The sequence below is a fragment of the Pempheris klunzingeri genome, chromosome 13, assembly GCF_042242105.1.
Source record: "Pempheris klunzingeri isolate RE-2024b chromosome 13, fPemKlu1.hap1, whole genome shotgun sequence".
Lineage (NCBI taxonomy): Eukaryota > Metazoa > Chordata > Actinopteri > Acropomatiformes > Pempheridae > Pempheris > Pempheris klunzingeri.
This window is the reverse complement of record NC_092024.1, coordinates 20148641-20163388: the sequence shown is the minus strand read 5'-3', so window position 1 is coordinate 20163388 and position 14748 is coordinate 20148641. Positions and strand designations below refer to the sequence as shown.

The window sequence follows — 14748 nt, the reverse complement described above, 5'->3', positions numbered from 1 at the left end:
CCCTCTTCCTCTTATTAGATCATTAGTTTCATTCTGATAAACATTCAGTTGATATTCACTTCAGATATTCAGACCAGTTTTCAGTAGATTTAGTAGCTCGTCTAATACTGTAAAAATGTGAAGAATCGGTGAGGAAGCGCATAACACAGCTGTCCTTGAAAAATCAGAAGAGTTCACTACAGCAGAGGAGGGAAAGCTTGTTGTTCAACCTGCTGGATTTATTTATGCTGTCGCCATTATTTCATTTTGGCAAAGCAGAATCTTTTCACCGTGATTCAGATGTTTTCAATGCAAATTAAAAACAATGATTATGAGCGAAACAAACACACGTTTTATTAATCCGATCTTGTAAACCACATGTAACGATCCCTTTGATTACTTTCCAATTTTTCTGTCACAGTTCTGCTGATTCAGAATCTTGTCACAAACTCCTTCATGTGTGCGTCACTCAGTTGCCAAAACCTAAAAACTTCCAGCAATTTCTTTTCAATAAAAGCTCACAAATCAGACCACATGCAGCCAGTTTGGTCTGCACTATGTTAAAAGTTCACACAGTGGTCTGTCAGATAAGACTGTAATAATAGTGGTCAGTACACATGCTAGCAGATTAGCTCACTAGTGGTAATTCTAGCCTGGCTTCTACACTGATCATGTGACCCTCGCTTTACAGGTTGGTACGGCCCCCAAAGAATCTCCAAACACAAAATCTATCAGAAATGTTTTTAAAGCTGACATGGACAAGAGGCCCTTCAAGTGCTTGGAAAGAAAAGTGTGGACTGTGTGGCGACGCTGTTTCAAAGATTAAGAATGAACACTGAGCCTGGGAAATGACATACAGTTGTATTTTCTATCATTTACATTTATTTTAAATGTAAATGCTATGAATTATAGAACAAATCGAAATGTTAACTTTTTTGTTGGATGTGATTTGCAGAAACTGAAAACTGTCTGTCTGTCTGTCTGTCTGTCTGTCTGTCTGTCTGTCTGTGAGGGGCAGAGCAACTGTGGTGGAACTGCAGCCTTTTATTGCTTTGGCCACCGTGTTGTTAATACGTGGGATCATTTTGAAAACCACAAGACACAAAATGAAGCTTCCTGGTCATCAGTTCCACATGCGAGTCAAAGGGAGAAGCGGTAACGTTTTCAGTTCAGCAAATAAACCAGACATGAAAGCTGGTTTCAGGGGAGACAAACATCGGGAAAGTCCAGGTAAAGCATGAACTGAAGCCTCGACCATGTGTGATATGATCTGTTCAGCTGAGTTCCGGTGGCCTCTTGACGTGCTCCGACTCTGACAGACTAATGCACTTATGTCACTGAAAGGAATCATTAACAACCCCCACTCTGCTGTAGGCCTGCTGAGAGGAGGAGTGGACAGGCTTCAATTCAATATTTTATACTGCTTTTCAGGAAGTTATAAATATTCCAACTTCCTATGAGAAAACTAATGATGCCCAAAATACACTTAAAATCCACTTTGAGCACTTCATGGGCTGCGTGTGCATTATAAAAGTGGAAATATAGACTTTGGTTTGAATATGTGCTCTACATACAGTATTCTCTGTGTCCAAAGGCACTGGTCATGCTTACATGCACCATTACACTCAGCATGTAAAAACAAGCCTGTTTAAGACCTCTGAATCAGTGCTCATTGCTGTTTTCACCAGTTGGAGAAACAATTGACTAATCGGAGCTTTGTAGGTGGGATTAGGAATGGGGATGATATCATCCCACGTAGCCAGATATCTGCTTAGCTTCATCCAAGAAAAATAGTGAGCAAACAATGGCCACAGAAGTGGTGACAGTCAAGCACAGATGATGTAACATCAACACAGCCATGCAGGTTGTCAGAATAAGAATAAACTAAAGAAATGTCTTTTTTTTTTTTTATTATGGGAAAAGTGAATTGCTTCTCTCAACTTCCATGTTGGGGAGGAATGGATACTTCACCTGCTATTGACTGATTGATTGAGGTGGAGCAGACCATAAAAGCCATTAGCTTCTACCCCACTTACGGGACTAGATGCCTTCGCCAGCCTCGATCATACTTCATTGATCTATTATACTTTCATTGCAATCAGTGCAAACTGAAACTTATGCAGAATCTTAATAAAACTTTAGGTTTTTGATCATTTCTGTCTTTTGCATTAGTAGAACTGTATTAGACACAAATAATGGTGGTCATTGGTGAAATATATGAGGTCTCGCTTTATGATTCAGTGCTTCTACAATGCTCAAAGGCCTATCCACCCTAACACTGACTTGGGTGGTGGACCTCAGTGTATTCTTTTCACAGGACGAACCAGCAAATACAATCTAGTGGCTTCTTGTGGCTTTACAAAAACAATGAAACCAAATAAAAGTGATGATCAGTGCACCAGTGGTGTCATGCATGTATGGGTGTGTGTGTGTGTGTCATGTGGAAGAATGAACAGGTCAGCTGAGGAGGAGAGGCCTCCACCAGAGGAGAAGAAGAGGGAAGGAGCAACTGATTAGGAACTACTTTTAAAGGCAGAGCACGCTGGGCCCGGGTGCAGCTCAAAGACAAACCTCCAGCTCAGCACCTGCCAGCCAAAGACAAAGCAAAAGAAAAGACAGGTGGAGGGGGTGTCAAATCCTTCTCAGAGAGGGAATGGAGTGGGATCTTCCTAAACTTTAAAAAGTTGTCCAGGGAACTTAAAACTAGACTCATCTAAATCAAGATTCTCAATAGAGTTTATTGGACGACAACCGAGCTATAAAGAGTCAAACTAACCCCAGAATGCCGGCACCCTCTGCTCCCCCCACCTCATTAATCTTTGGCATAATCATTTAGGTCGACCAGACTCATGAGGAGAGTGGAAAGTTTTCATTTGAAATGGGAGAGTTACCTCTCCGACACTGGCAGACTAGACTAGGGGGTAGGACTGCAGGACATTTCTAATGTTCTTTCTCACTTCTACGTCTGTGCGGGGGATTGGCCTGCACTACATCTCATCACTACTGCTGCTATATTTCACAGCGCTGAGTGTGGAAGTATCCTGTGTCCTCATCTATTTATTCTATTTATCTATTTTTTACTTCTTTCGTCGGTTTGTCTGAGGCACTGTTCATTTTTACACTTCCCATGTACAAGTTTTGATATTGATATCGCTGGTTGTCTTATCGCCAGATACTTGTCACATGTGTGCTTGTGAATGTTTGGTAAAGGCCAATAAAAATGTTCATCATAAAAAAGAAGTCCTGTATAAGAAGGATAGTGCTGCAGGGTTTCCTGCAGAATAATTCAGTGGAGGCTGTCCACCTCATCTGAAATGAGACTGCCTCCACTAATACCAGCAGAAACCATTTGACATTTAACACTTTAACATTTTAGGAAATATTTGGCTTACTAATCCTCAGGGAAAATGAGCAGTGGTGCTACATGACACAGCAAAAGCCATTTAATGAGTAGGGCAATTGTTTAAACCGTTATGAAGTAACTGCAATAACATTGAGATAAGATGCAGGAGGACATCTATGATTCAGCTCCGCAAGCGATTGATCGATCACATCTTCTGTTCACTCTGCAGTGATCAATCAGAGCACTTAGCACCTCGGCCAGCTAATTTCCTGAGCTGAGACACTGCAGGTGAAGTGGAATATTCTGTTATTTATTCATGCCAACAGACTATATTGCAAAGGACTATATAGAAAGGTGCTCCAGTGAAATAAGCCCCGACCCTGGATCTGACCAACAGCAGTAACCTTACATTTGGTTTTGAAAGGGCGACTTTATTTTCTGTTGGACAATGAAAAATCTTGTGGGCGTCTGTGTTTCTTTCTTCTCTGGCTTTTCCCAGCTGGATCAGTAGAAGGTCACAGAGGTTGTAATTACGACGGGCGAGAAAAGGAAGGAATGGTTCACGGAAAAGTCAGAGAGAAGTGAAATAGAAGAAGAGGACTATGGGAACAGTTCAGGAGGACATTCACACGCATCAGTTCTCTGTAGAGCTCATCACAGCCGTAGAGCTTCAGTATTTTCTAAGTGACCATGGCTACATATGAACTGCACAACCAGCTGCTGTGACTGGGAGAGCTGCTGGTTTATTCTCCCTCACCTCTGTGTCCATCCACCAGCTACAGCACCTGCCAGCACTTCACACAGCTCAAACCACTCTGTTGCCCTGCCGAGCTGCCAAGGGCTCTCCACTACACACTGACAAGCACCGGCCCGGCTCTCCCCTTGTCCTGGGTTACCAGGGGTGGGGCTGTCGAGGGGGGGTGTCTGTTACAACTTGTAATGAGATCCGCTGTGAGCCCTTCACAGTGGCTGCTGTTGTTTACTGTCGCAAATCAAGTGACGTCGGGCGCGTGCAGACTAATCCTGCAGCAGGACACATAGAATGAAAATGTCGGTCAGATCTTGTTGCTGCTGCAGAATTTAATTGCGCAGATTGTATCACAAACAGCGCAGAGTTGCCAGCGCGTGATGCACCTCGCCTGCAGGGAGTCGACTGTGACTGACCATGTGTGCCGGTGGACCGGACGATCAATAGCAGCCACTGATTGAAATCCAAACGTTCAATACTTGTCCCACTTTAGAAAAGTGGAAGAGTGCAGCAGAACAAATAGCCTCTGGCCTCAGCTTTCATCAGAACACTCTCTTCCCAAGGACTCACTAACACAGATTGATGGATTGATTTATTCCCAACATTATCATCATTCTAGGTCCACAGGAACATCCTCTTTATCTCCTTTCTATACACTGCAGCTTTAATCTCTACACGCATTACTCATTCCTTACCACGGGTAACATGGGCCACCTAGGAAGGCTGATTCACCGCACTGCGTTTAACTCCCTCTGAATTAAGACTTGATTGCCTACAGTGTAAATAAAAGCCGAAGAAACATCCTGTCTTCATTGTTTAAATGCTGCAATTGCCTACAGAGCAAATAATATTGGCGCACCACCCTCTGCGCAGTGGAAGACAGGCTTCCTGATAAGGCCAGAGGGAGATTTCAACATGCTGAGGCTAACGCTAAGGCAAGGAGAAACTTTTAAATCCAACGCCACCCACTCAGTCACATGGGGGAGAAGAGGGCTGCATAGATGGTGGAGAGAAAGAGCAAAAAGAGATGGCGAGAGGGAGGCAAGGGTGAGACAAATTGATGGAAGTGGTTCTGAGAAGCACTTTTTTTTAATCTTGTGTCGCTCTATCAGTGATTTACATAAAATAATGGTGTTTTAACCACCTCTTGGTGGGTGTCTTTAAAGTCCTGCAGTTCTACACTCCCAGAGTCGACTACACTGTCAAGGGAAAAAAAAAATCTTGTGCCACATGGGAAGTGATGCGTTGATAAGTTTCCGGCAGAAGCAGCAGTGGCTGCTTTTGGATAAACAGGAGGAGAAGAGCTGGGTAGTTAGTGTGAGCAGTGACGGCCTCCACGGCCGAACAGGAGACAAAAGAAAAGTCAAACTCTGTAAAAAAGCGAATCCAACAAAAAGCCAAAACTGTGCTGAACACTTGCGGGCGGTGAATACCTCCAAACAGGCTGACTGTTACAACTTTGTGTCTTGTTTTCTGATCCTCCAATAGTAAAAGGAAAAGTTCAACATTTTGGGAATTGGGCTCACTGGCTTTCACACAGAGCAAAGAGAAACAATTCCAGTCTCATATCTGTCCGTTGAATATAAGGCTACAGCCAGAGGCCTGTTGGCTTAGCTAAGCTTTAGGACAGGAAACAGCTAGCCGTCCTTTGTCCAAGAGTAACTAAAAAAGTAAAAAGCAAACCTGCTACCCGGCACCTTTAAAGCTCCCTAAATAATTAACAAATTATGTAAAAATGTGTAAAACTGAAAATGTTCTGTACTATTTCTTGACTGAAGCCAGTAACTTCCAGGATTCTCTGCTGGTTGCCTTGAAACTGCTATTAGCCAGGAAACAGTCCCATATAAAGTAATAATTACTTTAAAACGTAACAGTATTTCTCAAGTATCTTGCCGTACACTGTTAATGACTGTTGGAGGTGGGAAACATCCGTAAGCAAATTAGGAGTCATTCGATAGCTCATACGCCCTCCTGGCCCGTGATGATAAATTATTGACTCCAGGTTGACAATGTGACAAAGCATGGCCTCCTGAACACGCTCTCTTTGTGCTTCAAAGCTCCTCTGTCTGAACCTCTTCTTCCACTCACTGCCTCCTCCCTCCTTCCTCCTTCCTCCCTCCTCTCCATTCTCTCCCCCCGGAGCTCCACCCACACTGCTACTGAATGGAAAGGTGTGCTCGCTGCCTGCTTTTACCACAGTATCTGTTTACTCAAAGCTGCTTTCACTTACGTGAGACGCACTGCAGCTGCTCCTGTGAGGAGGCTTATGGCTAATACACTCACATGTTCATAGACTCTCCGAGTACGGTACAGTGCGAAACCCCCATCGGCTTCAAAGAGAGGCTTCGTAGTGAGCGCATGCACTTGAGAATGCATGTGGTTTGATTAATAGCATTAGTGGAGGAAAGACCCGGCTACATCCTTCCCATGTGGTGCAGGAAAATTCCTAGGAAACATGCAGACAGATCACCCATAAACCCCCTCTGGGTCGTATGCTATTGAAGACATGTGACCGCAAGTGCGTAGTGGTTCCAGACGTGGCCGAGCAGGTTTGTGCTCTACACTCTTTGCTCCACAGGAAATGCACCTTGACCCCCAATCCCATGGTGGATGTGGAATCCAAAAACTTGCCGTCTGGTGTCTGAAATCTGCCACCGAGCTGCAAATACAACACTGAACTCCAGTTTGTGCAGGATAAATTGTGAAATTGTGAAGCAAAACAGTCAAACTTAGCCAAACCCTGATAAAGTCATTAAATTTCATTGCACAATTGGCCTTGAAACTGTTTTAATGGCCTATAACCGAGGGCTTGGAGCTCCATTACTGTATACGTTTCTAAATTTGGAGCATGAGCCTGAGAAAATAAGCTATTCAAGAATTTGCATCAGGGCCCTGGCATTTGGGAGCTGTTCAGATAAGAGCCTGGTAATTGCTCACATTTGACTTTTCAAACAGTGAATTCTTAAAAAAGGCAGATGCCGTGTACAGCCTGATGAGGACGAATTAGCTTCCACCTTCCTGAAACAAATAAAGGAGAAACTGTTCGGGGACGAGGACTGCAAGTTAAGCATGAAAATGTTTTCCAGACCAAGAAAGGATGAGGAGTTTTGCGAGGGTTCAGCCTCCTGTGTTCAGGCAAAACAGAGCTGCTTTCTCAATCACTGGCACTGGAAAACAGGTATTAGACAAAAAGAAGTTGTATTGCAAAACACTGAGGAGATTCAATTCACAAATATTCAAAGGGAACAAGAATGAAACATTGTGTATTGAAATGCTAAAGATAGACATTTGCGGAACATTAAAACAATTCTGCAAATATCCAACAACACTAAGAGTCTGCTAAGAACAATTATTGTCAATGGAGTGTGGTGGGTTTGAATGGCGCGATGCAGCAGCTGTTTCTGATTAAACAAAAACGATCTAACGATCTTTCTCTCCACGGTGTTGTCAGACACTTGGTGCAACAATCTGGACCTTCCAGTGACAAAAACAAGCACTTTTAGTGGAAATACTTTCATTGGATGCAGATTATGGATTCCATCCAATAGTTGCTGAGACATTTCAGTCATAACCACAAATTTCAACCTCATGGTGGCGCTATAGGAAAAGTCAGCGGATGATCAATGTCAGTAGGATTCATCCTCTGGGGATCATGACTGTCTGCACTAAATTTCATGGCAATCAATCCTTTAGTTATAGAGATATTTCAGTTTGAACTAAAGTGGTGGACCAACCGAACACCATTGGTTTTCATAGCCACCAGCATGGCTAAAGATCAGATTAGCTTGTTAACACAGTGAAGAAGCTGCCATGTTCACCAGTACGTGTAGTAAGAACACCTCAACAGATCAATCTGTGTGAGCTGTCCCATTGACTTCTCTTAGGTAAACACTGCCACCAGCGCTCCAACATGAGCCTCAGTGCACCACACTGGAGAACAATAGCCTCCCTGAGACGTGGAGTCGGGTTATAGAAGAGTCATTAGACACAGGTCAGTATCTTCTGACACACCATACATCAAGCCAGGAGCTTCAGGCTATAAAGAGTAGATGGTTTCCTTCTGACTGAAAGCTTCTCATTAGCAGCAGATAACAAGATGTTTCGGTTAATTATGAAACGTGCTCCATCAAACCCCAGCTGTATCCGCGTAAGATCAGCTTACAACCAGAGAGAAGAAAAGGAACGATGAGGACAGAAGTGAGCTGTTGTTGGTGGCTCACAGGTTTGAATCCCAACAGGGAGAACTGGAGGAAAAGCTGGGAGTCGCTCACAAATGTTTGTGTTTTTGCTATAAAAAAGGTGGAATTACATTGATTTAAACTTTGTGTACACTGTAACAAAAGGATTTTACCAATGTTGCAAATAGATATTACTGATAGAAATAACTGGTTTATAATTCATTTTTCACATAAAATGGCAAAGCCCCATTTTCAGCAGCCATTCCATTAATGTTCTTAATAAATCCTGCTTAAGTTACTTTTATTGCTTCCAAGGTAAATAAAAGAATATATTTCTATCACAAACAAGAGCATTTCTGGGTGATTTCTAACTTTTGAAAGCTAGTATTAGTCCTCAATCAGAAAAAGTCGGTTCCATGTCTAAGGGTATCCTCCCCTGAGCTGGGAGCGCACGCATAAAACCTCCTGTGACGGGACGAGTGGATGGCTGGATGCTCCCGAGCCCTCTCAGCTGGGGTGTCAGCCTGTGACCCCATCAGTCAGGACAAACGAGACAGGGCCCTGACAGCGTGACCGTGGCGGGATGATTGGTTCGCCGGGGAGCTCCTGTTTGGATTTACAGTCCGGCTGTGATGGCCACGACAGCGAGCAGAGGAGCGCAGGATTATCAGCGCCCAAGAGTACTATGGGCCTCTGCTAAGATAAATCTAAGTGTTCTTACTTCTTAGTGTTTCCCAGAGAGCAGCAGACGCTCTGACAGATGACTCAGCGACTGAGCATCGGCTACTGAACCGTCTCCTGCCGAGAAACAGACAGAGGGTTGCTCATTTGCCTGAAACATCTTTGAGTCAGGGAGAGGAGGCATCTGAGACACACAGCCGCATCACTTTCTCATCTCTCTTTAAAGGACTAATTCGCCTTTTTCTTTTTTCTTTTTTTATTCAATCTTCTACTGAGAGTCAGACGAGACATTTGATACCTCTCTCATACCTGTCCTGTTAAATATGCAGCAGGTTAGCTTAGCTTAGCATAAAAGCAAGGGGAAATTGCTAGCCTTGCATTATCCAAAGATAATCTGTGGAAGAATAGAAGCGTAAAGATAAAAGTTGTATTTTAACAGGGGTATTAAGTCGTGGTGACTTCCATTGGAGCTTCAGAGATGCTAAGCTAACCATCTCCTGGATGTTGCTTTATATTTCACATAAGAGCATCTTCTCTTGGCAAGAAAGCAAATAAATGTATTACTCATCTTGTCCAATTATTTATTTTATAAGAGGAAGGTTAAAATGAAAAGAAGTGTGTGCCCTTCAATAAGAAGTGATGTCAAGTACAGTCAAAGAGCAAACAGAAGGTTTACTGCCCTTTAAAAAGGCCCTGAAAACCAAGTGCCTCCTTTCTTATACCTCAGCCTTCCCACAGGGTCTGAACCGATGGCCTGCGGATGATTACTCTACCTTTCTCATTAAACGTGTAGGCTACAAAATTTAATTTCAGCGCGCTATGTGCTGGCATGATAATAATTGCATGTGAGTTTAATCAGGGGACTAATGTCACGCTGCAGGATGCAAAACATCACATGACACAGCCGGACAGTTTATTGAACATGGAGAAAAACCAGTGACACTCTTCCTTCTCTGGCGCTCATGTTTTATGTAGTGAAAAGAAGCAACATTTCAGCACATAACGCCTTTATCAGGGTGGAGAACAGAGCCGCCGGCCACACACAGGGAGGCAAATTCTCTCTTTTGACATTCCCTGCTTTTCTGTGACGCTCTTCTTCTTTTGTTAAAAGTGGGCTACACAAGGTGCATCATGGGAACAGAGGAATCTGATGACTGGAAGCATTTTGTGAGGTGGCCAAAGCTGACATTACACATCCTATTATGCAATCTGGCAAACAGCTGCCGTCATGGAGCAAAACACGCAGTAGTCTTTCGGTCATCTTAGCTAAACTGAAACATCACTCACTCATTCATGCGCTGAGTCAGTTTCCTGAATCCTGAAACTCATCATCATCAGATACTGTAATAGAAAAATTCCTGGGCCCAGAAAACAAAAGCAGGTTTGTCTCCCTTCCTGAAAATTCACCATTACACAGGTGCAGTAAGCGTTAACGTAGATGTAGGTCAGGATGTGCATTTTGGACGCCTGCTGCCAGCGACAGCCGAGCTCAGGGAGCACTGATTAGTCAAATTGGGGAGTGTAAAGTGGTGACAAGTCTGATGACTGATCCGCTTAGTGGGCATTTCCTGTATATCTGTCACACAAAAAGACAAGTTCTCACAAAGCCTTCAGGCCTACAGGGTGGATTCATTACGTCTTGTATCATGAGTCAAAGGAAAGTATTGACCAACACGCTGTGGCTGCTATTACTGGTAGCACCCACACCTTGATTTAAAAAACAAACAAATATGAACACACACTGAATATTTCATAATTTTTCTTTCTTCTTCACTTAATAGTTCAGAGAGAGACTCAGAGGAAGGTATGGTCCATATCTGTCAGAGGTCATCAATTTGAGACGCAAACTCATAGAACTTTTTTTTTTGGTAAAAGTGAACAAATGTTGGAGTCAGTCAGTCTTATCTGTGACCTGGCTTGTACAGTCTGAGCAGGGGAATGTGGGTGTGGGTTGGGAGTGTTTGGGAGCACAGAGGTTGGGGTGTGGGAGATGGGAAGTGGGAGGCGGGAGGTTTAAAGGCAGGCCTCGATCAAAGGTACTGCAGCTTATGTCCTTATAAGGACAAACCTGGACAAATGAGCTACAGCGGTTAACACCTGAACTCCACCTTCCAGCTATGAAAACAGCAGAAACAGAACAGAGATGGAAAACCAGATGAGGCGTTAGTTTGTTTGTTAAACGGACCAACACGTAAACAAAGGCCTATGCTGTTTAATGGAAATATGCTTTAAGAGACATTTGGCTCAGCGTACCTGACACACCTGGGTCTGCAAAGACATTAAGATTCTAAGATAAGAGGATGCCAGCGCCCTCATGCTCGGGGGGTCAGGTTAAGACTTGCATGGGACTCAAAATATTCTAAGCACTCCCTGACATGCTGGGTCCTTGTGTGTCAAAGTGATTTGCAAAGTAGAGCCAAACAAAAAGTCCTCACCTGCACAATACACACATCTTTTTAAAAGTTAAAGTCTCGTTTAACAGACTTAAACTTTACAGGATTACTTAGGTGGTGAAATGTCTGCTGTTCAATTATCACTTCTTGACAACAGAATGATCTTGAGGCTACAGAGACGTGAAACAGCACACAGGGAAGCACGCGGAGCAATTGCGAGCTGTTATAATTCCAGTTATTCACTCATGATTGCTGACTTCTCCCTGTAAACTGCTCTAGCAGAAACATGCAAATGAGCGACTAATTCCTGCTCGTTTCTCTTTCTGGCACATTTGATCCGTGTCTCGCTTCTCCGCTCTCTCGCATCTTGAAGGCTGAGCAAGATGCTGGTTGATTAATTTAAACACTAAACAGGCCACATTCTAAATATCTCAATAATAACGCCGTTCTTCCTCGATGGAAAACAAGCAGCGAACATGAAAGGCCTCCAGTTTATCTGATCATCAGCTGATTGCAGGAGGGAATTTGGGTGGTGGTGTGTGGTTGTGTGCGCACACATCCATATGGATGAATGTGTGTCTGTGTGTGTGACACAGTTAAGTACATCGGCCCTGCAGCCATCCCATTCAGCCTGTAATTGCCTACAGTCAGATCATTCCTGCTCTCTGCAGGATGGTTAGATCAAGGAGGGTCACCGAGGAAAGTATGTCACCATGATGGGCTCTTTTAGGTCTGTGACTGGGTGTGGGGGTGTGAATTTAACTGTCAGGTGCTTCCTCAAAGCTTGTACAAACTTATTCCATGAAGCTTTTCCACACAGAAGAGGCACTAAAGCGGCAGCAGCATGGGATGGTGTCCTCTCACACCTGACATCAGCCCTGCATACCTTCCCTTTATTTCCTCTAATTCGCTTTCGACCGGTAGCAGCCTGCCGATGACATAATCCAGGAAACTAGAAGCCGAGAGCTCCGCAGTGCAAGAAAGAAACTTGGGGAAAAGTTTTCCAGCGGCAGCGAGAGGGGCCGATTATTACCATTTTTGGGCACGCTTGCTCCCATGCAAGCCCAGCCCAAACCACAGCGCTTACTCAGATTCCACAGCGCTTTTCTTCCCCGTTTTTCAAAGCGGAGGAAAAGTATGGGGAGCAGGGGAAAAGTAACACCCCTTCTCGAAACAGGCCATTCATAGGCTACTCATGTCTGGAAAAAGAGCAGCAGCTGTTAGACGCGTGGAGGTGATTTGGGCCTGTTAGGACACTGTATGGATCTCACTGCCATTTATCATAATGATGACCCGAGTGCACGCCGGGCTGTGGAGCTCAGATTCATCCAAGTAAAGCAGTAATCTACTCAGACGTTGATACATGAATGAACTAACTTCCAGACTGTCGCCACAATGCAGCAAACAACTTCCAAATCACACAAATGTCCATTTATTTGCCCTAAAAGGCTGCTTTGTGCGTAAAATCCGCGCGTAAATTCGGCTACATAAAGGGGACGCGAAATGAGTTATGGTGGGTTTAACCCCCTCCTCACTCACACACACACACACACACACCCCACTCCATCCCCCGGTTGTTAAGCACGGCCTAATCCACGTCGCATCATAAGCCAGATGACAGGAGGGGCCAGTCACACACCATATGCAGCCAAGCGCATGGCTGACATCTGTTGCGCTGGAAAGGTGGGCGCCCTGTCCAGTTTTTAATTGTTTTCCTGCCCCCTTTTACACTCGAACCCCCCCTTCTACTCTTTCCCCCCTGCTGCAAAGATAATGGGTGGGCCTCCTGCGTGTAATTGCTGCCACAGGATATTTCATAACGCCATACAGGATGTGTGCAAGTGTGCTGAGGCGAGAAAAGTTGTGGAGCAGAGTCGGGCTCCTCGTAGAAGTGGCCCGGAGAGCCTCACAGGTGATTATCAAAGCGATGATCATTGAATTAAACAGCAGCCACTCGGTGTTTGGTGCTGCTGCTGCCGGCTGCCCCCCCCCCCTCCGCGCAAAACTCACCAATCTGCTGTCAAAGTAGTCCCAATTAACGCGCAGTGATAATCAGATGTACTATGATTCTTATTATTATCACACACACACACACACACCACTCCAGGCTGCAACCCTACTTCCGCACCTTTACGCCGGAGGTAGAAGGAAGTCGGTCTCACCTTTCTCTGTTGCTTCTCCCATGCAGGATCCAGGAGGAGATCCCGATCCCAGTCATCTTCCTGCTGCATATAATCACATTCTCCATCGTACTGATCCATGTTATACATGAATGGATAAAGCCTGGTTTGTAGACGCTCTCTGCTTCTCTCGTACGTCCCCCGGTCCTCGGCGAGGTGATGTTTCACAGCAGTATATCAGCTCAGCCTGCTCTCCGCCACGCATTCAAGACGGTGTGTGGATGAAATTAACGGTCCACCCCCGGCTCTCTCTCTCTCTCTCTCTCTCTCTCTCTCCCCCTCTCTCTCTCTTTCTCTCTCTATCTGCTCTAGTTTTTTTTTTTTTTTTTCTGCCCTGCAGGAGCTCTCGGCGGTGGGCAGGCAGTAGGCAGGTCCTGGTGTCGAGGAGCGACAGACGCAAAAACTTTGCTTCAGACAAATTGAATCGATAACCGAGGGACGAATCCGATTGGACGCCTCGGGCGCGCAGGTCCCGCCTCCTCGCAGCGGATTGGCTGGTTGGGCTGTCAGCGAGGAGGCTTTATATCCAAGGTTGACTGCATAGGTTGATCCAAACATCTGAGGGTTTGACTGCGAGGAGACATAAAACAAGAGCAGAAGTGTGAGGTGTTGCATTTTAACCATCCTGCATAAGAAGTACTTTTACTTCTGGTACTTTTAATGTATATTTAAAAGCCCAGAAGTACTTAAAATACGTTTTTAGAGTATTTTTACTCTATTACTCTTTTTACTTTACCCTTTTCTCCTTTAAGTAAAATTATGGGAGATATAAAACAGACTTAATGTGCCACCAGGAACACATTTCTGAACTTATTTTTGAGACACTAGCCCTACTGTCCAAGGTCTGAAATGTTAAATATGTGACACAGCATTATTTTCAGAAGCTGTTTCATATAAACCTTTTCATAAAATATGGTCAGGACAGGTTGATTGTAATCTAGGACAATATTAGAATTGTTAAATTGTTTGAAACCTACCAAAAAATAACAAAACAAGCTATTTAAAATCAGCTATTTGTGACACAGGTTTTAATCAGGCAGACCAACATTTTGGAAATTGATACTGGGTCACATGACTGGACCAGGATGTTCAGTAGCTGTCACTGAGGGACTTCTTGAGTTCAATTCAAGGATAAAGCTGTATAAGGAAATTTCCAGAACATCTGTGTCACTATGGGTAGTTATGGGTTAAGTAAGACTTTTGCTTGTAATAGAGTATTTTAAACTTAAACTTTCACTGAAGTAAA

General features: G+C 44.2%; 1 protein-coding gene across 2 annotated transcripts in view; it reads right to left on the bottom strand.

The window, feature by feature from the left end:
- The window catches only part of actn1 (actinin, alpha 1), a 56613-nt gene extending 42987 nt beyond the window's left edge, over positions 1–13626 (bottom strand). For both annotated transcript variants that reach the window (XM_070841731.1, XM_070841732.1), the window contains exon 1: positions 13485–13626. In XM_070841731.1, coding sequence (XP_070697832.1) covers positions 13485–13592 — 108 coding nt within the window. In that variant the 5' untranslated portion in view covers positions 13593–13626. The remainder of the gene's footprint in view (positions 1–13484) is intronic.
- Between the last annotated feature and the right edge of the window lie 1122 nt (positions 13627–14748).